This window comes from Apodemus sylvaticus, chromosome 22 (assembly GCF_947179515.1).
Source record: "Apodemus sylvaticus chromosome 22, mApoSyl1.1, whole genome shotgun sequence".
Lineage (NCBI taxonomy): Eukaryota > Metazoa > Chordata > Mammalia > Rodentia > Muridae > Apodemus > Apodemus sylvaticus.
The window spans coordinates 8741873-8769832 of record NC_067493.1 but is presented as its reverse complement, the minus strand read 5'-3'; the positions used below and the strand labels follow the sequence as shown (position 1 = coordinate 8769832).

Sequence of the window (27960 nt, the reverse complement as noted above, 5' to 3'; positions counted from 1 at the left end):
GAGAACAGACCACGATGGAGTGTGTAATGAATGTAAAAGGAATGGTCTGACTGAGTGGGTGGAGAGCCCTTATCCCACAAAACTAAAGTTATTTTCATTCCCCTTTCTGTGGACTTTTCTTCTCCAATATATACCCTTTTCTTACCACATAACATATGGAAAGGTTTTTCATACTTAACCAAGGGTGGGTTCCCATCATTTTGCTTTCTTGTACTATTTTGAATCAACATCAAGGTACTCATAAAAGGTACTCATATCAGAGTCTTCTTTGCTTTCTCGTACTGTTTTGAATTAATTTCAAGGCACTCATATATATATATATATATATATATATATATATATATATATATTCATAGTTAATATTTATTCAAAATAGTCATAAACTGAAAGTAACCAACATGTCCTTCAACTGAAGAATGGAAAAAGCAAATGTAGTATGTTTACTCAATGTAGCATTACTCAGCTATTAGTAAAATGGCATAACGAATTTTGCAGGCTTCTACGTCTGTGTCAGTCTTGATGAAACCTCAGTAGAGTGCATAACCAAGCAGTGTGATTTATGGATTGGATTGTGCAGCTCCATTCCAATCCAGGAAGGAAATCACAACCTCACATGGACCCTGGACTACCAGAAATATGCCAATTAAACTTCCCCGGCTTCTCTTTATTCTGAGATCTGTGACTCCCAACCAAAAGATATCATTCAGATACAATGGTTATTAGGAACAAGCCACAGATGTGGTCAAAATAAAGCAATCCACTTACCATCCAGTCCCCAGGTAAAACTCCTTAACCCATCATTTCTTAGATAAACTGATTCTTAAATAGTTTATCAGGCATCTTTTCTATGATCTCTAACCTAGCATAAGGGTAAAGAAACCCTAAGTAAAGAAACAAATTTTAACCCATCAATTGAAGAACAGCCATCAACATCCACTGATGTAAGTGTTACCCTCCATAAGTCTCTGTGGTTTTGCAGAGGCAGTGAGGTTTGTGAATGACACACATTTCATAAAGTGGCCAGACATCACCTCTGCATTAGTTCACTTTCTATTTTTGTGGTACATCAACATAATATAAAGGAACATGGGGAGGAAAGTGTTTATTCCATGTCAGATCTTGCAGTCCATTGTAAAGAGTACTAGAGTAGGCCCTGGAAGCAAAATCCAAAGCAGAAACCATAGAGGAAGACTACTAACTGTCTTCCTCGTCAGTGTATTTCTCAGATTGTTTATGTCATCAAGATAAAACACAGTGGGCCCCACCCTCCAAACCCCTTCCTATCCCTCCCATTTTTTCTGAATATCTTAAGTGAGAAACATCCCCCCCACACCCTTCTAATTTTAAAATGTTTTAACAATAAAAGCAATGAACAAAAAGCCAGATTCCAAAGGGAATCCAAAATAATGAAAGGAAGCTCCCAAACTCTAGCTTCAGCTTCTAATGGCTTCAGTGTTCATGGCTAGAATTACCTGAAGACTCCTTTTGAACAATGTGTATTTTCCTTCAATGAAACAATAGTGAAAAATGACGTGGTATGATATTATTGCCATGTCCTTAAATGCTACAATGGGTTTTAAATGCTGCATGCTATAAAGTTTGATAGCTTATTTTATCCTTTATATTATTATTATTTTTATTTATTCATTTTTATATCCCGCTCACTGCTGCCCTCCCAGTCACCAGCTCTCATAACCCCTCCCAATACTTCCAATTTTTCCTCTGAGTAAATGCTTTCAAAGGGTTTGCCCTCATGCTTCACATCAAGTCTTTGGGAGGCTATACTTGTCCTCTCCCACAGAGGCCACACGAGGCAGCTCAGCTAGAAGAACATATTCCTCACACAGGTAACAAACTTTGAAATTCCCCTCATGGAGACCAAGTTGCCCATTTCCTTCATTTGTGCAGAGAGGCCTAGATCCAGCCCACACATGTTCTTTGGTTGGTGGTGTTTCAGTCTAGGAAAGCAGCCAGTGTTCAGTTTAGTTGATTCTCTTAATTCTCCTGTGGAATTTCTATCCCCTGCATGGCTACAAGCCTTCCTCATATTCTTCCATGAATGACCTCTATCTCCATGCTGCCTTTGGCTCTGGATGTCCGCTGCTGAACGGAGCCTTTTAGAAGAGAGTCATTCGATGCTCCTGAATGCAAGCATATGTTTGTACCATTAATGTAATCAGGGATTGGTGCTTGCCCATGGGATGGGTCTCAAATTGGGCCAGAATTGATTGATTGTTCCCCGAATCTCTGCATGATCCCCATTCCGTGCATTTCTTGTAGACAGGATAAGCTTTGAGTGGACAGTTTTGTGGGTGGGTTGGTTTCCCTGTTGGTCCATCAACGTTCCTGAGTATCCGTTGTATGTGGCCTCCCCAGGGTCTATATCCTCAGTGCTGTGTGTCACAGGTAAAGATACACACATTGATTCTTGAGTGATTCCCTATCCCATGTCTCTGTCTATTCATGTAGCTGCTCCCTACATCCCAACCTCTGCCATTTGCAGATTGTCGTTCATCCTCATAGCCATGTAGGCATCACCCCCGAACAAACCACATCATACCTCCAGGGGGGTCTTTGAGGTTCCTGGGTGCCACCTATATCCCCGTATGGGCCATCAAATGTAGGACCTCCTTTTGGCGAGTCCCCCACTCCGTTCTTGGGATAGCGTACACCCAAGGAAACATGAGAGACCAACTTGATAGAAACACACGAGGCAGTTTATTATCAGAGCTCCGGAACGACATGTATCTCACACAGGAGACAGAGGAGTCCACCGTGAGGCTCAAAAGTTAGGGGTTTATATAGGAAAAGTCAAGGGGTTTTGGCGTGGTTACACATGATTTGCTGATCCAGACATTGACGGGGGATTCTGGCGTGCGGAGGGGGCTTTTTGGCATTCATCCAGCTCGGGCCATCAGCAATGTAAGAGGGCGATTTATTTTGTTAGCAGGAAGGTCACTTCGAGGTTAGTAAACTGCATCCAAGAGACAGGAGACAGGAGACTCCAGTCCAGATGGTGTATGACCCATAGGAGTTTTCCCAGGCACGCCCCTTATCTTTTATGTCCAGTCTGTTTGTGGAATGACTCAATCACAACCTTGCTTCAAGCTTGTCTAGTTTGCCAGGGCTCTAAGTCTGCCTGCTGCCTCAACTATGGATTATGAGAAATCCTAGCTCCCTTCAATGTCTACCATTTATCTGTATTATTTTTCTATTAAAACCTTCACTATTTCAAGTTCTACTTAATTTTTTCACAAATATTTTCAGTAAATGTTGCTACTACCTTTTTCAATTAGTTTAGAAATATTTCATATGTCTAATATTTTTTCTCTATTATCTTTTCTGATATCTTAAATTATAATACATTTCCTGTATACTACTTCAATTGTATTAGAAATATTTTCCATCAAAATCTTCAATTTTATTAAAATTGTTTCTAGGTTCTTGGACAATGTTCTAGGTATATTTTCTATGTTTACTATTTTACTATTAATGTTTTCCAAATAATTCTTCAATTTTAACACATATCTATATATATTTCTTCAATATTAATTGAATATTAGTTAAGAGAAACTTTAATTTTATCAGAAAATATTTCTATTTAGTTTTTCAATTATTTAGGGATTTTTTATGTACACAATACTATCTGAATAATTTCCCATGAAAAATGTTTAGCACTACTTTTCTATACACTGCTTCAATTTTATCAGAAATATTTTCCATGAAAATCATTAATTTAATAAGAAAATGTTTGTAAGTGCTTGATTTAGTAAAGATGATTCATCTTTTACCATTATTATTTTCCAACATATTCTTCAATTTTATAGTTTATTTTTCAATTTTTTCCTAAAATTGAGTTTGCCTACACAGTTTTCTTTGCCAACTTTTTATGTGTATTTATTTTCAATGCCAAATCTTAATTTTAAATAAATTTTCTGTATATTTCTTCAATTTTATAAGAAGTATTTTTCCATGAAAGCCATCAATTTGATTGGAATTTTTTACATTGTTTGTCAATCAGTTTTGATGTATTATCTATGTGTACACTTTCATGTGTATTATTGTACATCAAATTCAAATTTAACACACATAATTATATATTTCTTCAAATTCAGTGAAAATGTCACATTGGCATCACTGTCAGTCACTCAGAGACTGCTGGCCCTGAGCCTGACATCACACCAACCCTGCCCCTTACTCATCTATCTCAGCCCCGGGCTGAGCCATGTTGGATTCCCTGACTGACACCCAGCAAACCCTCGCCACGCCCCCTGAAGTTCCCTGAGCCCCAACCCCGCCCCGTAACCTTGCCCCTCAGCCCCTGGTGGGCGCCATGTTGGCGTCCCTGTCTGTCACCCGGCAACCGCTGGCCCCACCCCTGACGTCACCTCAGCGCCCGCCCTGCATCCAGCCTCCTGGAATGTTGTCATTTCCTGTCTTTAATTTTTATGAATGAAAGTGGGCTACGAGTTTGAATGTGCCTGTTAGTCAGAGGTCTGGCAGAGGCGGGAAGGAGGTGAGTGCGTGCATTTAGCGACTGCTGGAATTGCTTAGCTTCCTGGACTCTGAGCAGCCCGGCCTGGAATTGTGGAACGGGACTGCATTCTCTTGCGCATCCGGATGAAGATAGTGCTCCATGCTGCAGGTGTCTGTGAGCTCTCAAGTCACACCGCGCTCTCCTCCTGTTGTCTCCACAGAAGCAGTCTGTAAGTTTGGAGAGGCCTGGCAAGACGCGGGCTTCCCGCTCTGGAAGTTTGCAGGGGGACAGAGTGCAAACCCTCTCTGTGCTCCTCCAGGAAGGCACAGTGGCCTCCTGGCACGACCCTCCTGTGGGAACAGAAGCCGAGCCTGGCCGCCATGGATCGCTGGGCTGTGCCCCCGGCCCTGACTTCTGGCTGTGAGCTGGTGAGACAGGAAGAGAATTCACAGGCCAATAAACTGCATCCTGTTCCTTAATGACACAGGCTGAGAAAAGACAAAGACCTGGTAGAGGTTACAGAGGTCTGGGCTGGCGCTGTCCCAAGGAACATAAATGATCAAGTTGCAGCTGGTTGGGGTCAAGGGCTGTAGGTTTTGCAGGGCTAGGTCCCAGGGTAACTTGGTTTTTTTTTTGTTTGTTTGTTTTTGTTTTTGTTTCTTAGTTTTGTTAATTATTCCTGTAGTAGTTTTTTTTATAGCTTTACTTTAGTTGCTTAGTGTTTCAATTATTGTGCAGTAAAGGGACTTTTCCCCAAACTCTTTGGTATTTTGCATGCTTTTACATTAACTCTGGCTATATACTTATAGTAACTCCGGCTATTCTTACACAGGCACCTTCTTTAGTTTAGGAAATTTTCATTTAGGATTTTATTGGAAATGTTTTCTAGACATTTATGCTGATTGATCTTCTTCACTCTCTCCCTCACCTTCTCCTTCTGATGTGTTCCCTGTGGCTGTGCAGCTTGAATGCTTCTCTGTGTCCTGCTCTGAGCTCTGCTGATGTGTGTTGTGAGGGGACCTCAGGGAAGCTCTGAAATCAAGATATGGTGAGTACAGGATCACTGCCCACAATGGGGTGGAAAATGTGATTGAGCAGTGTGTCCTCTATGGGGTTGGATTGGAATGATCAGCCAGATGTGACTTCCTGTGTGGTTTCTAGTGGTTGCTTCTTACTTGATAGTTCAGGCCATGACCTATGAATAACTTCAGTATCATGGCTGATTGTAATTCTGTCCAAAACATCTGGACCAGTTGCTTTCTTGTAGAAGCATGGGTGGCTTCTGAGACTATGCAGTATCTTTTTGTCTTTTATAATATACAAGAAGAAAGCAGGAATAGACCTGGAGAGATGGATCAGAGGTTAAGAGCTGTGGCTGTTCCTGCACAGTTCATGAGTTCAATTCTTAACAACCACATGGTGGCTCAAAACCATATGTAATGGGATCTGGTGCCCTCTTCTGGCCTGCAGGAATACATGCCGGGAGAACATTGTGTGTGTAATGAATTAATTCCATAAAAATAAGATGGATATGAAGCTAATAGTTGTGATTTCATACATTTCTAATTTTTGTTTTGTATAGTTTGTTAAATTTTTCTGCTGCAGTTTTTGTTTTAATATTTGCTTATCTTATATATTTAGTGTTTTGATTATTATGTTTCAAAGGGACTTTTTCTCAGTCTGTTTAGAATTTTTGATGGTTCTTGTACATTATCAGACACCTTCTTTAGTTTAGCAAAATTTTCATTTATGATTTTATTGGAAATATTTTCCAGACTTTATCCTCCTCCTGCTTCTTCTCCTCTTCCTCCTCCTCCTCCTCCTCCTCCTCCTCCTCCTCCTCCTCCTCCTCCTCCTCCTCCTCCTCCTCCTCCTCCTCCTCCTCCTCCTCTTCTTCTTCTTCTTCTTCTTCTTCTTCTTCTTCTTCTTCTTCTTCTTCTTCTTCTTCTTCTTCTTCTTCTTCTTCTTCTTCTTCTTCTTCTTCTTCTTCTTCTTCTTCTTCTTCTTCTTCTTCTTCTTCTTCTTCTTCTTCTTCTTCTTCTTCTTCTTCTTCTTCTTCTTCTTCTTCGTCTTCCTTTTCTTCTTCCCCTTCTTCTTCTCCTTCTTCTTCTTCCTCTTCTTCCTTTCTCCAATTGTTTGTAACTTTGCTTTCTCATATGTTACAGAACTCTTTGTTGTTTAGTCCCAGTAAAGTTTTATAATCCAGATTTATTTTTGACCATTGTATCCAATTTTTTTCTATTCATTTTTTTTTCTTTTTTATAATATATTCTTTATTTACATTTCAAATTTGGTCCCCTGTCCTGGTTCCCCCTCCCCCCAAAATTCATTATGCCATCTTCCCTCCCCAATCAACCCTAAACTGCTCCTCTTTTCTGATATTCCTCTACACTATGGCATCAAGTTTTTCCAGGGCCAAGGGCCTTTCCTCCCTTTGGTGTCTAACAATACCATCCTCTGCTGCCTATGTGTCTGGAGCCATGAGTAATTCCATGTGTACTCTTTGGTTGATGATTTTGTCCCTGGGAGCTCTGGGAGTACTGGGTGACTCATTGCTGTTCCTTCTGTGGCACTGCAAAGCCCTTCAGCTCCGTGGGTCCTTTCTCTAGCTACCCCATTGTGGACAAATGATATCTCACAGTTATTAACAGGAACTATACAAAATAGTCCGTCCAATTCTAGTGCTTTAAATCTTATTATAAATACCAAGTCTTTTGTGTCTTTTACTTGGAAAACTTATCATTCAATTGTGGTAAAAAAATAAAAAAATAATAATATTTACCACAAAAAGGTGGCTTTAATTATTGTTTCTGTCCAATGATTGGGATGAAAAATAAGATGGCCAATGATACTCAGTAGTCCTGGCTCTTTTCTGTCTAGAAAATGTGCTTTCAGAAAGCTTTTTAAGAAGATAAAAGGATGACTTTGAACTCCAACTATATAGGATCAGAGTAGAAGACATAGAAGTCTCTCTATAAAAATACTTCTTTTTTAAGACCATTAAATTTTAACACCAAAAGTTAAAATAGTTTTAACAAATAAATCGACAATTTATTGTCAGAACATTAATTCAGGAGTGGGGAATAAAATATTTTTATTCCCCTTTTCTAAGTTTCAATGATAGCACATTTTAAAAGTATCATAGTTTATCAAAGGATAAAAGGTAAAATTATTGTTTTTCCCTTAAGAAAATTGACAAAGCATTTCTTTAAAAAAAGATTTATTTATTTATTTCATATAAAGGAGCATAATATCCCTGTCTTCAGACACAGAAGAAGAGGGCATATGATCCTGTGACATATGGTAGTGATCCACCTTGTGGTTGTTGGGAATTGAACTCAGAACCTCTCGAAGAGCAGCCAGTGCTCTTAAATGCTGAGCCTTCTATCCAGCCCTGAAGTACATTCTATACATCAAAAACAATTTACTCAGGATATCTTTAGACAAGTTCACATGACCTAACTAGTTATTCCCCCTACAAATTATAGAAATACTGGCCGCCCATGTCCTGTCATTTCACAGAGTTTTAATAACATTTAAAAAGGCCTTCTGTGGTTATATTAATTCAAGGGAGTTGAAGATATGAAAATGGTTGTTGTTTAATTTAGACAATAAGTCAGAAACCCTGTGCTGATCTTTCTATCTTAGTATATTTATTGGTTTATAATGAGGCATTTTGGGAAATAAATATTGTTTAAATTATTAAAGTGTTCTCGTCTATATAAATATTTACACATGTATATTTCATTTTCAAAAGCACTCATGTATCATTCTTACTTTGCGTGAAGACAATGTCCAATATAAAAAACAAATCCTGCTCTAGGAAAACAAAAATCTTTAAAACTAATTTAGAACCCTAAGGGATAGTGACCATGTTGTGTACTAGAATTGGGATAGGTTTCATAGAGATACCACTGTGACCAGATCTGTATGTTTACATATATCAGGTACTTAAAAGTAGACATTACAATTTAAATATATATCCTCATGTTACCCATTACAAATAACGATTCAGAGACATAATGTCATTTCATATTTATTTTACCTGTGGGGATTTATTGATTAAAAATACATTTGTCTATTCATATTAATTTTTAAGTTTTATTTATTCTAAATAAAAATAACTTAGTCTAAGTTAACCAGTTTACTTTACTTGTAATCTATTTGGTATTAAGAAAAAGATGTGAAGAATAAATCATGATCCCATGTGGATATTCTATACATAAGTAATAAAAGACAAATTTCATTAAGCCACAATTTTATGTTTATTGCTTGTCCAAGATTTTTTTCCATAATTTTCAGTGATTATTTTGTGAAAACTTCACAAAAAATCTTTAGAAAGCATATTTTTAATTTGGACAGACAGTAAACCATACATATCTAGAGCAGAAGAGTACTGAAGTCCATTTTATCACTGAGGGGAATTAGCTGCATAAATAACTGACACTGAGACCCAACACAGAGTAGCACAGATATTCTTTGCTGGCAGCAGTCTGTCTTGCCCTTGGCAACTTGTCCCTTGATTATCTGTTGGACTTTGTGAATATCAGAGTCAATACTTCCTTTTTCAGTATGCTAGTTTGGAAGTGGTATGGATAAACTTTTAGGTTCTTTAGAGAAACCATTGAGTGAATAAGGTAGAAGCTATCAGAATAAGAACAGAACAAAACATTAAGATATAAAATGAATAGCTTATAGTTGTGGTATTTTGTGCAATTGGGTTCCTATTGACTCCTTGAGACCAGCAAGAGTAATGATGGAGACCATTTTGTCTTGTACCATGTGGTTATATTTACTAAAGATGTGGTGAAGACAAATGGCCCATGCAATACTTATGATACTACCAAAGAGGGGCACCAAGTCCCATGATTTTGTACATCTTATGAGGATCCCCAGATGAAACTTAGAAAAACTAAAGGAGTAGTGGTTTTCTGTTGTCTGTGAACAGGACCTCATAATAATGTAAAAATATTTCCCATCTGGGAATTCTAGGTTCACGGATAACTCACATTCCACTTTCACTGGGACAGGAAAGATTTTGATATTATAAAAAAAAATGAGGACTAGGAAGGCAGATGAGCAAAAAGATAGAAACTGAGTTCACATACAACAACAAACAAATCCTTTGACCTGATCCTGAGACTGACCACAACCCTAACATTTCTTTGTTGTGTAACAGGGATACGATTGACTCAGTGGGACCATCAAGAATAATGGTGGCCATCTTAACTTTATCCATGAGCCTAGCCCTGGGACTTTTCCTAAATCTATAATCCTATCTTAACCCCTTAATTTCCTAAGCATCCTAACCCTAACAACCCTTGTCCTGATCCTAACCATAACCCCCTAATCCCCTAACCCTAACTCTGACCTTGCTTACTCTGGGGGATGTTTCTTAATTATACCTCTTGAAGTGAGAAACTCTTTCTTAATCTTGATCTTTTGTGATGTTCTTATCCACTTTTGATCTAGGCTATATGTGCTTTTTGCAACCTACCTATAGAAGTGTCATGAAAAAGCAGTTCTTTTGTTCTGGTACTTGTACTATTTTATTTTATAAAACAAAGGTGATTTGTTTGTTTGTTTTTTTTAAACTGGCATTAGAAAGTACTTATTTCTTAAATATGCTGGTATACACTGAAGATCAGCTGTAATATCCTGCAACATGAAATCCACCAGTCCTTGATTTTTCTAACTCCCCTTGGCTGACAGCCTTTTTAAGCACATTATGTTAACTAAGCTTTATATATATAAAGATTCATTTTTCTCTATGATTTGAGATAGGCTTATCTAGAAAATCTGTACTAATCCAACTGTATTTTGTTTTTTAATTCGCCACTGTTAAAAATGTGCTGACTAGTAATAGTGCTCAACAGTGTTTCCCTTATGTTTCGCTTATGTTTCTGGCTTTTCTTAGGGGTTGTTTGAGAAAGGTGCTTCAGTTTCCCTGAGCCCAGGATTTAAACAAAACAAAACAAACAAACAAAAACAAACCCCACTTGTTTCAGGTTTTTTTTTTTTTGAGACAAGTGTTTCTCTGTATAACAGAGACTGACCTGGACCTCACTCTGTAGACCAGGCTGGTGTTACATTGGGTCATCAATTCCTGGGTCAGATAGATACATCCAATGAACCTTCAGTAATGGTCTAGGCAAACTTTTCATCATTATTATGGAAAGAAGACAAGTGTTTTGAGGAGAGCTCAGGCACAGGTACTGGTAAATGCAGGGTCCTGGCTTCAGACGGGGAGAAGCAGGAAGCTGACCAGCCTAAGCTGGAATGTTGTTCCTCCCTCAGGGCTGTGTGGGGTGTGATGCCTCTTGATATCTTATTTCAAATGTTAATGGAATGCAAACCACTCCTGAGATCTTGAGTAGGTGTGGTCCTGGATAGGAAGCACACTTTAACCTGAGGAGGGCTAAGACTCACTGGCCAATCAAAGGGCGCCAGGCAGACCTGCCAGTCAGACAAAGAGGTGGGATCTTCAGGGTGCCTTTTGGTGTGTTCCCTGTGGCTATGCAGTTTGAATGATTCTCTGTGTCCTGCTCTGAGCTCTGCTGTTGTTTGCTGTGAGGGGGACCTCAGGGAAATGCTGAAATCAAGACATGGTGAGCACAAGATATCTGCTCACAATGGGAAGGAACATGCAGCTGAGCTGTATGCACTGGGGTGGTGGGTCCTCTATGGGGTTGGATCAGAAACATCAGCCCAATGTGACCACCTGTGAGGTGTGTAGTGGTGCTTCTAACCTGCTAGTTCAGGCAATGACCTCTTAATAACTTCAGTATCACGGCGGATTGTAATTCTGTCCAAAACATCTGGACTAGTTGCTTTCTTGTAGAAGCTTGGGTGGGTTCTGTGACTATGCAACAACTGTGTCCGAAGCTTTTTGTCTGTTACAATATACATTAAGAAGGCAGGATTAGGCCTGGAGAGATGGTTTAGAGGTTAAGAGCTCTCGCTGTTTTTACACAGGCCATGAATTCAATTCTCAGCAGCCACATGGTGTTCCATGATCATATGTAATGGGACCTGGTGCCCTCTTCTGGCCTGCAGTAATACATGCAGGGAGAACATTGCATAAGGAATGAATTTATTCCTTAAAACAAAAGAACACAGATATGAATCTAATATTTCTGATTTCAAACATTACTAGTATTTCTTTTGCTTGGTTTGTTAATTTTTTTCTGCTATATTTTTTTTTTGTTTCTTTAACTAATATGTTTATTGTTTTGATTATGATGTGACAAACGTGTCTTTCTCAATCTGGTGTTTTTGATGCTTCTTGTACATTAATAGACACCTACCTTTAGTCAATGCAAGCTTTCATTTGTGGTTTTCTTGGAAATATTTTCTTTATGCTGATTTTCTTCTTCTTCTTCTTCTTCTTCTTCTTCTTCTTCTTCTTCTTTCTTTCTTTCTTTCTTTCTTTCTTTCTTTCTTCTTCTTCTTCTTCTTCTTCTTCTTCTTCTTCTTCTTCTTCTTCTTCTTCTTCTTCTTCTTCTTCTTCTTCTTCTTCGTCGTCGTCGTAGTCTTCTTCTTCTTCTTCTTCTTCTTCTTCTTCTTCTTCTTCTTCTTCTTCTTCTTCTTCTTCTTCTTCTTCTTCTTCTTCTTCTTCTTCTTCTTCTCCTTCCTCTCCTCCTCTGCCTCCTCCTCTTCCCCCTCCTCTTTCTCTAACATATATTGAGAAAGTAAAACACACAAGAGCTCTGATACAAAAGAGGTTGTTTGTGGAAAAGGAAAGGCGTGAGAGCCTGAGGATGGTGACTTATTTTCCTGGCTGGTATTACATATCTTTCTATGCTGGTCCTAGGTATTTGCATTTTTGGTGATTATTGGTCTAGGTACTAGTTTCTCAGTTTTTCTTATTTTTGTGGGAGTGTTATTCCTGTGTTACAGTTTTCTTTGTAGATTTTTAGAGTGTTGGCTGAGTGCTGGCTCTTTTACTGACCTGTTTGTTATGTTCAAGAGAGATTGCTTGTTGATGTTGGAAGCTAGGAGAGGAGGTGGGCCGGGTAAGAAATCCTTGCAATCCATAAGGAAACATAATCAGGAGAGAGGTGAAGTTGATAGCATTTCAAACTTTCAGAGCTACAGTCATCTGAAGGATAAAGTGAGTACATACATGCATGTCCCTTTGGGTCTGGGATAGTTTACTTAGGATAATAGTATTTAGTTGTATCCATTTGCCTGCAAGATTCATAATGTTCTTGCTTTTACTAGCTGAATAGAATTCCATTTTGTAAATGAATGACATAATCTTTATCCAAATTTTGGTTGAGGGACATCTTGATTTTTTTCACTTTCTAGCTGTTATAAGCGGGCCAGGTGAGGCAGAGTCCATCACCTTAGAAGCCAAACTTAAGAGGATCTTTCATATAGTGTGGCTTCTGAAAACGGATAAATGATATATTCGAGATCCCGGATTCTTCCAGTATGGTTTCAATTTGGCACGATTCCAGCCATCTTTTGGCAGAGTCAGAGCCATAGGGAAGACTCCATTAGAGTTCATTGCACTGAAATTATGAAGATGATTCTTGAATTTCATTTTGCTACCACAGCTTGTTGAGGTAGCTAAAGCATTGATAAATCTGCCATGGAGAGATGTATACAAGGAGAGGATGTACCCAAACTGTTACAAGAGGTGACCTTCAAGATTTTGCCTTGTGTGTCAGAAGAGACTTTAGATGTTTGAACAGTGTAGGAGTTCCTGCAGACTGTTAGGATCCCTGAAGAAAGACTGAATGCATTTTCATCACAGGATGAATATTTGCCCATAGTGTCAAAGGTCAGGATGCAGTTGATTGAAACAAAAAGCTTCTAGATAGGATGATGTCTTTGGCTGCTTGTCTGTCCTGTCTGGCTCTCTTTGTGAAGCTTGTGGAAGATCTTCTGGTAGGAGCCATTCCAGATACCTTCCAGGATAGTGTTTATAGAATGAAAATTTTATTTTTTCTCTCTTTTTTTGCTTTTCCAATAATTTATATATTCCTTGTCACCCTTATCACTATCCCCATTATATGTCCCTTGCTATGGCAGAGTCCCTCCCCCAGTCCCCTCTGTTTTTCTTTGAGAGGTTTTGGGGCCCCCAGGTATCCCCAAAATTGGTGCATCAATTCTCTTGTGAATTAAGTACATCCTCTCTCACTGAGGCCAGACATGGCAGCCCAGTTAAGGAAACAGATTCAAAAAATATCCCCCCCCCCCCACAGCTATAGGGAAAGCCCTTGCTACAGTTGTTAGATGAACTTCTGAGCCTCTGTGCTGCACAACTGCTATATATGTGCCAGGGGCCTTAGTCCATCCTATGTATGCTTTCTGGTTGGTGGCTTAGTCTCTGAGTGTCCCCAAGGGTGCTTGTTACTTGAGTCTCTTGGTCTTCCTGTGGAGTTCCTATCCTCCTCAGGGGTTTCAATCTTCCTGACAACTCTTCCATAAGATTCCCCAAGGTCCATGCAAGGTTTGACTCTGGATCTATGCAGCTTTTGCAGTCAGCTGGTGGGTGGATCCTCTCAATAGACAATTAATTAAGGCTTCAGTGTGGGAGCATAACAGAGTGTCATTAATAATGTCATGGATTGGCGTTTGTCCATAGAATGGCACTCTCAAGTTGGGCAAATTTTCATTGGCCATGCCTTCAGTCTCTGCTCCAGATTTTACCCCGCATTTCTTTTAGAGGGAAAACATTGTGTGTGTCCTTGATGTGTTCTGTGTTGTGGTTGAAACTGACCCTTCAACTTTCTTCTCATGCTCCCATATATGCACTATAATCTCTTTCCTTAAATCATAGAAAATAGAATATATACATTTGCTAATCAGTGATAATCAAGTGTAGTGGTTTTATGTTTTATATTTATTTTATTTTTTGCTTTTCTTTTCCAAAACAAATTTCGCTGTGTAGCTTTGTCTGTCTTTAAAGTAGTAGGGAAACCACAAAATACACATGTCTTGTATTTGTAATATAAGCATATTTTTGTGGGGTTTTTCTTTTTTGTTTTGGTTTGTTTTGTTTTGTTTTTTGATATTTTTTTTCGAGACAGGGTTTCTATGTATAACCCTCGTTGTCCTGAAACTCACGTTGTAGACCAGGCTGGCCTCAAACTCAGAAATCTGCCTGCCTCTGCCTCCCAGAGTGCTGGGATTACAGGTGTGCGCCACCACTGCCTGGCTCTGTGGTTTTTCATCCATACCTTTAGTATTGAAATTTGACCAAATGTTATAGATTAAACTTCATATTTCTTCCAGATGAATACAGATGTGCTGTGAATTTGTAATTCTTTGTAGGAACTTTCATAAAGAACTTTGAGTTCAGTATCATTTTTGCCATGGTTGTTTTTTGTAGGGATTGAGGGTCTTAAAATATACATTTTAGTCTCCTAGAACACATTACAAAGGCCATGCCGGAGTCTAGGTAAATGGCATACACATGCCTGTGCCTCTGTGATTAAAGACATGAGAAAATACACACAGATTGCCCATCATGTTTGTTGTTAGCAATTGTTTATGCAATTTTTCAAATGTGTGCTCGGTATTGTGGGTCTGTTTCCTCTGCATCTCCCTCTCAAGTTACATTTCTCTGGCAAAGCTGTGTCCTATTCAAAGTTTCAAAAGTAACAGAGGTGTATCTCATAATTAAAGCTCCTTCTAAAATGACACAGTAATTATAAATTCTGAGTCAGAAAATAAGCAGAGCAAGCACGAGAATTATATGAGTATATATTTGAGAAAGCATATATTTGTTTTCCAGTGATGTTAGTATCATGCTTTGTGTTGTACATTTGTATGGGGTATTTAGGATGCAGTGACTTTTGATGATGTGCATGTGAAATTCACGGAGGAAGAGTGGAATTTGCTGGATCCTTCCCAGAAGAGTCTCTACAAAAATGTGATGTTTGAAACATACCTGAACCTCAAAGCTATAGGTAAGACTGTTATTTTTTTTTTCAGAAGGAAAAAATGTTCCTTGGTTATTGATGATCTTCTATTATTTTAACTGTATAAAAATTGAGCTGAATAATTCAGTTTCACTGAATTTTCACTGTAACTTTCACAGTACAGTTAAAATTCACAGTATCTTTAATTTTGCCTATTTTCCAATACTGTATCATTCATTTTCTTGTACTGTGTTTTAGGCTATGATTGGGAAAACCATCATCTTGAAGAACATTGTCAAAGTAGTAGAAAACCTGAAAGGTAATTTTCATGTGCAAGCTTATACAAAACTATCTCTGAGGAAACTTTAATATCTTATGGAATCTCCAGTTAAAAGCAAGACTATAAAATAACAGTCTTTTAGGTGTAGCTATGATTATATTATTCTTACAAAACCATGTACCTCAAGATCCAATATCTGGTTTGTGTATCCATTTGATTAATAGCTCCATTAGAGCTATGCTGTGGACCTGACATTCTGTATAGGCTCAAAGTATTTAGAAATTGCATGATGAATAATGATAAATCTATATCCAAAACATTCTAATAAGCAGTTAGTCCATAGAAAGTTTGGTGATACTCATATTCTTATAGTAATATAGTTAAGATTGGTGAGAGAGCATTTTATGAGTATCAAGAATGTTGTTGTGGAGAAACATTAGACTATATTGCACATGGTATGAGAAACAAAAATTCAAACAGTGTGAATGCAATGTGTAAAACTCTCATTTATCATTCTTTTTTATTAGGTATATCGTGTGTCACAATGGATAAAAATGATGTGAGCTGAGGCATATTGAAAGAGGAAACAAAATTTTTCTTCTAAAACAAGAAGATACATAGTATTCTGACTTTGATAGAAATTAGGAATGTGAAAGATATTTGCAATTAGTTGGTTTTCTATTTTTACAGGGAATATCCCAAAACTCATAGTTCAGAAAACCTTTATGGGTATTAAGAATTTGAAAATTTTTCTGTGTGTTCTGGTTAATAGTCAAAAGTGTTGTAATTCACACGAGAGGAGAAAATATGAATACAATCAGTGTTATAAAGATCAGAGTTTTTCTTTCTTCAGATAGCTAAAATACATCATATAAAAAGATGGTGTTATAAATATGAGCCATGTAATAACTATCACAAGTGTCTTGAACTACTCATGATGAGGGAGAACACCATGAACATATACATTGCTAAAACCTTAAGATCTGCTACTTCTTTACCATTAGACAAATTGTAAACATAATTCATATTGATTAAATGATTGATCAGAGTTATGAATGTGGTAAAGATTTCACATGTGCTAATTAACGTTGCAGGCATGTAAGAAGATATACTGGAGTGAAACTCTATGAGTGTAATATATGGGGTAAAGCCTTTAGAAGATCAAGTCATCTCCAATATCATAAAATAGCACATACTGGAGAGAAACCTGAGGAATGTAATCAATGTGGTAAAGCCTTTGCACAGCACAGTGCTCTCCAAATACATAAAAGAACACATACTGGAGAGAAATCTTATGAATGTAATCAATGTGGTAAAGCCTTTGCACAGCACAGTGATCTCCAAAGACATAAAAGAACACATACTGGAGAGAAACCGTATGAATGTAATCAATGTGGTAAAGCCTTTGCACAGCACAGTGATCTCCATAGACATAAAAGAACACATACTGGAGAGAAACCTTTTGAGTGCCATCTATGTGGTAAAGCCTTTGCACAGCGCAGTTCTCTACAATATCATAAAAGAACACATACTGGAGAGAAACCTTATGAATGCAATCAATGTGGTAAAGTCTTTGCACGTCACAGAAATCTCCAAAGACATAAACTGATACATACTGGAGAAAAACCTTATGAATGTAATCAATGTGGTAAAGTCTTTGCACAGCGCATTCATCTCCAAAGACATAAAACAACACATACTGGAGAGAAACCTTATGAATGTAATCAATGTGGTAAAGCCTTTGCATGCCACAGTACTCTCAAATACCATAATATGACACATACTGGAGAGAAACCTTATGAATGTAATCAATGTAGTAAAGCCTTTGCACAGCACAGTGATCTCCAAAGACATAAAAGAACACATACTGGAGAGAAACCGTATGAATGTAATCAATGTGGTAAAGCCTTTGCACAGCACAGTGATCTCCAAAGGCATAAAAGAACACATACTGGAGAGAAACCTTATGAGTGCCATCAATGTGGTAAATCCTTTGCACAGCACAGTTCTCTCCAATATCATAAAAGAACACATACTGGAGAGAAACCTTATGAATGCAATCAATGTGGTAAAGTCTTTGCACGTCACAGAAATCTCCAAAGACATAAACTGATACATACTGGAGAGAAACCTTATGAATGTAACCATTGTGGTAAAGTCTTTGCAAGACCCAGTGATATACAAAGACATAAACTGACACATACTAGAGAGAAACCTTATGAATGTAATCAATGTTTTAAAGCCTTTTCATGTCACAGTGATCTCCAAAGACATAAAAGAACACATACTCTAGAGAAAACTTGTGAATATAATCAATGTGGTAAACCCATTGCAACACCCATTCATCTCCACTATGATCAAAGAACACATACCAGACAGAAAACTTATTGATGTAATCAATGTGGTAAAGTATATTCAGAAGGGAAAAATCTGCAAATTCTCTGTGCTGGAAACAAACCTACTGAGTATAATCATGAATTAAGTAGGAGTTAGGGTGCTATCATATTAGGAATATGATAGGCATTGCTGCTTGGGATTATTACCACTCTGGAGATGGCTCTTGTGATGCCTTGGCAAAGAAGATTGCTGCCTTTTACCCTTGTCTGAAGAGTTTCCTTGAGGCTATGTTAAAGAGTTACATTAATTGCTTTGACAAAGTAAGTCATGAAGATCACCACATAGAATGTTGCCTTACAGTTTTTAACAAGCATAGAAAAGTAAAAAAAAAAAATGAAAAATACAAATGTAAGGTTCAAAATGAAAGGGATCATCAGGACGTTGAAGGAAGCTAAATCCTGTGATCAAGGATATTCAATGGTGTTAAAGGAATGGTTCCATTAGGGCAAGGTTCCATCCAGTGAAACATATGGATTTGCAGTTGTATGAATGTGAACTATATCATGTTAGGAATTATTATTACCTGGTTATTGATTTCATGTGGAGATATGCTGATACAAGTATGTGTCAAACTGAGAAGGTAACTTGATTGCTATTCTGAGTTTTCAATTTAATACCTAAAAGGAAAAGCTTAGGTCCAGGCATGGGGTTAGAAGATTTTTATCCCAGAGTTCACGAGTCAGAGACCTGGAGTTCTCTGAGTTCAAGGTTATTCTACTGAGCAAGTTCCAGGACCACCAAGCTTAGTCAGTGAAGTTTTTGAAAAATAGAAAGTGGGTGATAATGTAATGGAAGGGGCCATGTTTCAGCCTCATCAAGTGGCAGAAGTCAGCAGCTTTGTGTATGTGGCTCTGGATTTAGAGGCAAGAATAGAAGAGACTAATGAGACAATTTATGCTGGATAGATGTAATACAAAAATTAGAGGCGATGGGGAAGAAATCAGCATCACTGAGTTAAAATCTTCGGGGTAGTGTTTTCTGAGTGAAAAGAGGGTATGTTCCAGAGATAGTCAAGGTTGGACCTTGTGGTGCAGCTGGACTTGTTCATGTGTAAGAATCACCCAAGAGTTACTGGTTTTAAAAGCATGAAGTTGTCATGCAGAGCGGCTGAGGCTTGGCATCATTGAGCGATCATAGAGAGGCTATGGGTTAAGCATTTTTGCAGCAGGAGAACCCAGAATCCTGAAGATGCAAGTACCATGGGATGAGCAGCAAGAACAGCAGGAGCAGGAGAGTGGAGTCAACCAGACCTTAGAGTGATAGAGAGGACAGGGCTGGAAAAGTGACTCTGTGTTTTCAGAGTACCAGAGATGATCATGTATGGATTCCAGACATTGAAACAAGAAGCTGTGATATCGAAATTACCTTGGAGACAGACACCAAGATTTTGAGATGATAAAACTGTGTGTTACCTGCTCAGGAAAACTTTTTAAGGGAATAAAACCACTCAAATGAAACAATTGTGCTTCAGTAAACAATGCAGAAAGGAGTTAATAGATCAGAAGATTGCTTTAACATCATACCTGGACTTGCAACATTTAGAGATTGATCAGCTGGATTTTGGTCTTTTTTAGGTACAGGACTTCCTCACAATGACTTTTAGGAAGAGTCAAGTGTATCCTGTTTATATGAAGACATATGATGTGGTTTTGTTTTTGAAAATGTATGTGATTACTACTATATGAAAGGATTAATCTTAGGAGAGTCTTTGAACTTTGGACTTTTACTGTTTTTGAGACTGCTCTAAAGGATGGGGATTTCTGAAGTAGGAGCTCATGTATTCTGCATGTTTAAGTTTGATCCCTATATATTCATGTGTTTGAACAATCATATGGGGGCCATGCAGTGTTATGTGGTAATTTAAATATGCTAAGCTAATAGGGGGTCATTATGAGATGGTGTGGCCTTTTTGGAGGAAGTGCATCACTGTGGGGTGGGCTTTAAAATTCCTACCAGTGCTGAAGAGACCCCCCCCATATTAGATCCCTGGAAGACAGTCTCTTCCTAGCTGCCACTGGATAAAGATGCAGAACTCTCAGCTTCTACAGCATCATGAATCTTTGCATTCCTGATATGATGAAAATGGAATAAACCTCTCAAACTATAAGCCAGCCTCAATTAAATGGTTGCTTTTATAGGAATTGCCTTGTTCATTATGACTTCTCATAGCAATGGACATGATAAGACAGAAACACCGTGAGCCCTTTTAATGAGGTCAAGACTTTGCACAATTCTGTAGTCTTCATTTTCATGAAAGAATGTTTGTTAGAGAGAAACTTTATGAATGTGTTTAGTATAATGAAGCCTTTGTACACCTCTATAGTCTTCATCATTATGAAACTATTCATACTAGAGAGAAATTCTATGAATTTTAGCAATGTGGTAAATTCATTATGTTATGAGATTCACTGAGTTCCAACACAATTCAAACAGCAGGACAATGGAAATGATAAGAAGCTATTGTAGTCAAATTGTTACTGATTAATGCATCCTGTAAGAATATATTAAGAAGCTTATCTGAATCACCCCATCCCATCCCCACCCTGAGCCAGAATCTGATATAGATTTCAAACCTGAAACCACAAACATCCATGCTAAGTTACAGCTGCATTTCCCACCAATGAGGATTTTCTACTGTTGTTACTCTATGTGAAATGATACAGAATGTAGTTTTTATGGTTTAGCCTATCACACCCACTGGTTTTTTTGTAGTTAGAAACACATATTTTATTTTGAGGAATAAAACATGGATAACAGAAATTATTGCTAAGAACAGTCATTATGTTTTGGGGAATAAAACAAGTGATGAAAACTTGCAAAGTATTTTTAAGTATGCAGGTCCCTTATGACCTGGGACTTGAACTTAGTTACAACTCATGGCTAAATAGAGGTTGGTAACCAAAAGGCAGTCCTTAGAGCAAGTTTGTTTTGCTTGTTCCCAACATTTTTATATCATAGTCATCATTGAATATATAACAGAACATATATTGAAGAGAAATCTTATAAATACAGTCAATGTGATAAAATATTTCACAATAGTTATCTATGAAGGCATAAAAATACATCCTGAAATAAATGCTATGAATATGCCATTTGGTAAAGAAAGCCTTTCCATGTAGCAGTTCTCTTAGAAACCATAAGAAAAAGTCATAATGCAGAGAAACCTCATAAACACAGTAAAGTATCAAAATTTTGTACTTTCTAGTTTATTTATACAATAGTAAACCCTTTAATATGTAATTAATCTATTAAAACATTTGCATATCACTGGAGTCTTTGAGAACCTTCAAGAAATCCAACAGTAATCTGTGACTAAAAAGATTTTGGTACGTTATTAGCCAACATATGTTTATTGAGTTCCTCAATGTTATTTATTGTGGAGCAAAACATACAACAAGTGTCAAAATTCAATTCATAGTTTATGATATATCTACATTTTCTTTGCACATGCAAACCCATTTTTACTTACAAAGTCCACTTATTTTTATTTTTCTAGTTGATTATGTATTCAACAACTTTGCTGACAGTGTTCATCAACCCTAGGAATTGCCTTTGTGAAATCTTGTTTCATTTATGCAAACTATCAAATCATTTTCAAAGAAAGATAATTTATTTCCTCATTTCTAATTTATATTACCTTCCTCTGTTTCAGTTTTATTGATCTAGCTAAACTTTTATGTTATATATTGGGTAGTTAGTAATAGAGAAAATGGAACACCTTGTCTAGTTTGGGAATTAGTGGAATTAATTTGAATATCTCTACAGTTAATTTAATGTTGGCTATAGGCTTTTTGTAAAGTGACATTTTTATGTTTAAGCATGCCCCTTGTATCCTTAATCACTACAAGTATTTTATCATAAAGTGGTGTTGAATATTGTCAAAGAATTTTATATTATCTCACGAGATGATCAATCCTTGGATTTTCTTACACTTTAATCCCATTATGTTGAACCATCACTGTGTTTCTAGAATGAAGTCTTCTTCATTGATCATGGTGGATGATCTTTTGATGTGTTTTATATTTAATTTTATTTGTTTTGTCTATTAAATATTTTTACATGTGTGCTTTTAAGGATGATTGGTCTGTAATTCTCTTTTATTGTTCAGTCTTTTCTGACTGGATATATGAGTAATCATGGATTCATAAAATAAATTGGATAATATTTCTTTTGTTTCTATATTGTTGAATACACTGAATTCTTGTAAATTCTCTTTGAAAGTCTGGTACGGCTCTACTCTAAAACTGATGGACATGGGCTCATTTTGGTGAAATATTTTTAATGAATTCTGTTTTCCTTCTTGTTTATGTCTGTTTATGTTGGTTTTCTCTAGTTTAATTTTGGTATGTATAATCTATTGAGGAAATTATCCATTTCTTTTAGAATTTCCAAGTTGGTGGAGTGCACCCTTTTTAAACTATGTCTTTACCACTCTCTGGATTTCTTCATTGCCTGTTATTTAATCCCCAATTTCATTTTAGATTTCATTAATTTGTATATTCTTTAACTTTTAATAAGAGTTTGCTTATCTTGTCTAATAAAAGGCTGAAAACACCAACTCCATGTTTCATTAATTGTTTTAATTGTTATCTTTCTATTTTATTCATTTCAGCCCCCAACATGAAAATTTCTTGATGTCTTCTCCTTTTTTTTCTTTGCTCCCTCACTTCTTTTTGTTGTAGCCTTTAAAACATGCTGTTAAATTGCCAGCATGGGAGTTCTCCCCCTTTTTTTTTTATGTGGACTTTTTGTGCTGTGAACTTTCCTCTTAGCTCCACTTTAATGTTCTTTATGTTCTATGAAATTTTGCATGTTGCATATTCATTTCCATTGAACTCTAAAAAGTCTCTAAATTCTTCCTTTATTTCTGTGTAGAAACATTTTATCTCATACAATTACTTAGTAGTCAGTTAACTGTCCTTCCTCATCTCTTACAACACTGAGACATCAACAGGGTTTTACTGTCCACACAAGCTGCCAAACTGAGGTTGGGGTGGGGGATGTGGGGGAGGAGGGGGAGTTTCGACTCCCTCAGAGCCCAGTTCTCTGCTTCTGGCTCCCACACAGCCCTGGAATGCACAATAGAATTCACTCTACAGCAGGAACTCACTACAAAGGGTTTGGCCACAGGTAGGGTGCTGAAAGGCCACCTGCGAGTCTGGGACAGCGCTCCAAGACAGCCACTTCCCAAAAGCAGACCTCTGTGCCTTCATCTCACTCAGCCTGGCCCCGGACCATCCATGAACCTGTGACATGTGCGATTTGAGACTGAGGCAGAGGGACGCATGGCCAGGAGAGCCAGACTGAATAAAACACCCTGCTGGGCAGAACCAACCAGTTTCCTGCTACCATCTAGCGGCCAGCATGTGGAAGAGCAGGCACCACAACAAGGCCACCAAGAAGTCTCATGTACCATGTCCCTCTCCAATAAGCCCGGACTGAGACTAGGTGACCTCCAGGTGAAATAGTACCTATGTAGGAGTCATGGATGCCAGATTAATATAAAAGGGCAACACCTCACAAAACAAAAGACCTGCTGGCCGTCCATACATCCAAGGCCTTAGGAAAACAGCAGAAAGGCTGGAATGGCGATGCGGCCTGAATCTGCAGCCAGAGCAAGATGTTGGTCCTGGCCACGGCTACTGTCTGGGGTGGCCTTTCCTCCTCTCCTCCTCTGGTTCCCTGCAGCTGTTCTTCCTGTCACTCGCCACAGCCGGCGGCCCCCAGGCTGCACACGTGTCTTCATGCAGCCTCTCCCTCCCCATCTGGGCCAGCAAGGCTGTCTCTTCCACATCACACATGGCCTCCCTCATCCTTCCGCCCCGGGCCCAGGCACTGCTTCACCCATTCATCTTTTCTCCTCCTTCATGTTCACTAGTGGTCGCCCTCCTGTGAGGCAGCTGTCCTCACAGTCTGGCCTAGGCCTCAGAGACCCTACTTCCCACTTTGGAAGACTGAGGAACGCAAAAGAGCTCCAGCTGCCACTGTCCCCAGGCCTCCTTCCTTCTTGCCTTACAGAAGGCCGTCTGTCTGTCCGCTTGTCTGTGGGCCATGAAGCCTGAGCAACCTCCCGTTGTAAAGCAGCTATCCTGAGAGGAGACATTGGGCTCTGCTCACGCTTTGGTTCACCCCTAAATGTCTGTGCCAAATGCCCAGGAAGTTCCTTCCTCCCTCAAAACTCAACACGTCCCCATTTGCACAACAAAGGATCATTGCATGGGTCCTTTTGAGGCCCAAACATCTACAAGACTAACTCACACTCAGATGTCAGTCACTGGTAACTTGGCAACCGGGGAGACGGTGTTGATCCATCACCTGTCCAGCTGCAGAAGCAGCGTGCTATACGCGTGAGGAGGGGTGAGGCTGTTTTTAACGCTGTGACTTGTTGAGCTCCGGTTTAGCCACAGCATGGGGGATGGGGACGCAAGGTCAATACTGGCTGCACAAGAAGGAAAGCACTCGCCTGGAGCTTGACCTCCACATAGGTCAGGGTGGCCAACCTCATGTGACCCCTTCTGGGAGCGGCTCCAAGGGTCACCTCTCACAATGGCAGAGTGAATGCCGCTGGTAGCGAGGGGAACAACAATCCAGGACAGGTCTACACTGCAAGCCAGTGAGCGGCCTGCTGGGAACTGGCCAGGCTGGGCAGTGCTGCTCTTCCATCATGGTAGAGCCTCAGCAGGTAGCCTTCAGTTTCACCTCCTCTCCTCTCCTCTCCCCTCCCCTCCTCTCCTCTCCTCTCCCCTCCTCTCCTCTCCTCTCCTCTCCTCTCCCCTCTACTCCTCTCCTCTCCTCTCCTCTCTACTCCTCTCCTCTCCTCTCCTCTCCTCTCCCCTCCCATCCCCTCCCCTCCCCTGCCCTGCCCTCCCCTGCTCTCCTCTCCTCTCCCCTCCCCTCCCCTCCTCTCCCCTCTCCTCCCCTCCCCTCCACTCCCCTCCTCTCCCCTCCCATCCCCTCCTCTCCTCGCCTCCCCTCCCCTCCCCTCCTCTCCCCTCTCCTCCCCTCCCCTCCATTCCCCCCTCTCCCCTCCCCTCCCCTCCACTCCTCGCCTCCCCTCCCCTCCCCTCCCCTCCTCTCCTCTCCTCTCCAGCAATTTATTGTCACCAAGCTGCCCCGCCCCACCACATCCTCTCAAATGGCCTTTTAGGAACTGAGATGAGGACTGAAGATGTCTGTGATTCCCCACAGAAGGGCGCTATAACTGGAGGCGACACAGGGAGCAGAGGCCCTCACATCTTACCGGGAGCCATCTTATATTTCACAGAACATTTTATTCCCATGTAACAGCCACACGGCTGTTTCAATAAATTGAGTACCTGGTGTCACGGCATCAAACCTACCCTGGTGGAAGGAGCCTGTTGAGGCAGCTAGGTCTGGAGAAGGAGGTGGAGACAGGCCTCAGAGGAAGCGACCATGGTGGGTGGAGTCTCTACCATCGGCAGATGCTGAAGGGGCTTCTGAATAAACCCTCAGAGCCCCAAAATACTTCTTCCACATGCGTATTCCTGCCTAGGATTCCTCCATGGGGAGGAGGTCAGCTTTTATTCTATGGTCAACAATAGTCCTGAAACCATAAACCTATGAAAAATGGGTTAAAATAACAGCATTTGTTGTACAATACTAATGGTAAAAACTAAACATATCAAATTAATCTTTGCTAAATGACCAAGCACAAAGAATAATTTTCTGATAAAATTGAATGTTTTGAAGGAAAATATTTCTGATAAAATTGAAAAATTATAGTAAATTTGCTAAAATGAAGATTTTCATGGAAAAACACAGGTAAAATGATAAATATAGAAAACATTTCTGAACTAATGAAAGAGATAAGTAGAAACATTTCCTGATAAAATTGGATATATACTTCAAATATATGGCTGAAAAAATTATGAAGTATACAAAAATGTGTTAATATTGAATGTTTTCCTGGAAATATTACTTAAAAATAGAAGAAACGTATAAGAAATAGAGTTAAAATTGAACTTGGTGGAAAATAATAATGGTAAAATAGTAAACATATAAAATACACCTTTACTAATTGACCAAGCACATAAAATATATTCTAATAAAATAAAAGGTTTTGATGGAAAATATTTCTGATAAAATTGAAGAAGTATAGAAAAAAGTGTTAAAATTGAAGACATATGGATAAAATTATAGACATATTAATATGTCGAAACTAATTGAATTGGTAAATAGAAGTATTTTATGATAAATTTGAAGATTGACATGGTACTTCTGAACTGGAGAAATATATAGAAATATATATTAAATATGAAGAATTTGAGGGAAGATAACATTTTCAAAACTGTAAACAAAGAAAATATTTCTGTAGTAATTGGTCAATCACATAGAAAATATTTCCATTATAATTGAAGATTTTGATGGAAAATATTTCTGATAAAATAGAACACATATATAGAAAGTGTTCAAACTGAAGATTTCCATGAATCTTCAATCCAGGGTAGACATAGAAAAGAATTCTACACTTCTTAAAGAGTTAATTAGAAATATAGTCTGATAAAATTGAATATTTTCAAGGAAAATAGCATTGATAAGATTGAGGAAATATATAGAAATATTGTTAAAATTGACAATTTTGGAAAACAATAGTGGCAAAATAGGAAAAAAAATGTATCTTTACTAATTGACCAAATACATAGAAAAAATTCTGATAACTTGGAAGGATTTGATGAAAAATATGTCTGATAAAATTGAAGAAATAAAAAATTGTTAAAATGGAAAATTTTCATGGACAAAATTTCTAAACAAATTGAAGTGGGAAATAGAAATATTTTATGACAAAGTTGAAGCTTTACATAGACTATATTTCTGAAAAACTGAAGAAAGGTAAAGAAAAATAATGTAAATTTGAATAATTTATTAGAAAATAATAATGGTAAAATGGTTAACATAGAAAATATTTGTTTGCTAATTGACGAAGCACATAAAAATTTTTATGAAAAAATTGGAGATTACATGCAAAATATTTCTGAGAAAGTTGAACAAATATATAGAAAAATGTTAAAATTGAAGAATTTGTTGGAAAATAATAATGGTAAAATAGTAAAAATACAAAATAAATTTATTTACTTATTTTATAAATATGTCCTGTCTACCATTTTATCTTTATTATTTTTCCAAGATAATCTCCAATTTTGACACTTTTTCTATTTAAAGAACACTATCATTTTTACAAGGTTGAATTGTAGTCATTTTCCTATATTTCTTGCTAGCCCGGGCTTGCTGTATCGGTGTAGGCCTTCTTTGGAGGTATTATGTATTATGTGTCCATGTCTTTTGGTGATTGTGTTGTTTCAAGGGTTTCCTGAAAATGTTGGTCCATAAAAATTCTTACAGTAGTGGGTATTGGGAGGGCATGCACCTTGTTGATCCTGGTGTGGCCATCATCTGATGGGAATCCTTAGTCTGTCTTTTTCCAGACCTCCAGTTCTTTATGTTTCAGATGAAGGTATGCAGAGAGGTGGCAGGAGAAGGCAGGTCTTCCTGGGATATCAGGCTGCTGAGGGAAACTTGGCTTGGTGCAGAGGGCTCAGAGATCAGGGATCTGTTTTCCAAGGACATGGATGATTTCTCTGTGTAAAACAACATGGACTCTCAGCTCTCAATCTTGGCAAAATCAAATTCAAGCTCATTGAAGGACGTTTATATTTGAACTGTATTCTGACTGTAATGAGTATGGTATGGATCCAAGTCCAATGCTCATATGCACCAAATTACTTCCAAAAGACTGCCACAGCCCAAGAAAGAATTCCCATAGGGGTCACAATGGAGTGAAGAGTCAGCCTCCATGTACATTCCCAATTCATTTGACATGATATTACCACACAATATACAACAAGGACAGAATATCACAGTATCAAGGCACTCAATCTTTCCAATATACAGGTCTGCAGAAGTACTGAAAAATA

The 27960-nt window shown here is 38.3% G+C and overlaps 1 protein-coding gene across 1 annotated transcript; it reads left to right on the top strand.

Annotated features, from left to right (window-relative positions):
• Positions 1-4857: 4857 nt before the first annotated feature.
• On the top strand, positions 4858-24090 carry LOC127673261 (zinc finger protein 120-like). The gene is made up of 5 exons (XM_052168844.1): positions 4858-4905; positions 15273-15399; positions 15610-15670; positions 16726-17951; positions 23717-24090. Exons 1-5 carry the CDS (start codon positions 4858-4860, stop codon positions 24088-24090), a joined length of 1836 nt encoding a protein of 611 aa, XP_052024804.1.
• Positions 24091-27960: the final 3870 nt, after the last annotated feature.

Bases quoted from the DNA above. Each gene is read 5' to 3' on its own strand.
- LOC127673261 (XM_052168844.1), top strand. From the start codon at position 4,858: ATGGATCGCTGGGCTGTGCCCCCGGCCCTGACTTCTGGCTGTGAGCTG. The intron at 15,400-15,609 runs GTAAGACTGTTA...ACTGTGTTTTAG, and splicing joins CCTGAACCTCAAAGCTATAG to GCTATGATTGGGAAAACCAT. The intron at 15,671-16,725 runs GTAATTTTCATG...TTAACGTTGCAG, and splicing joins AGTAGTAGAAAACCTGAAAG to GCATGTAAGAAGATATACTG.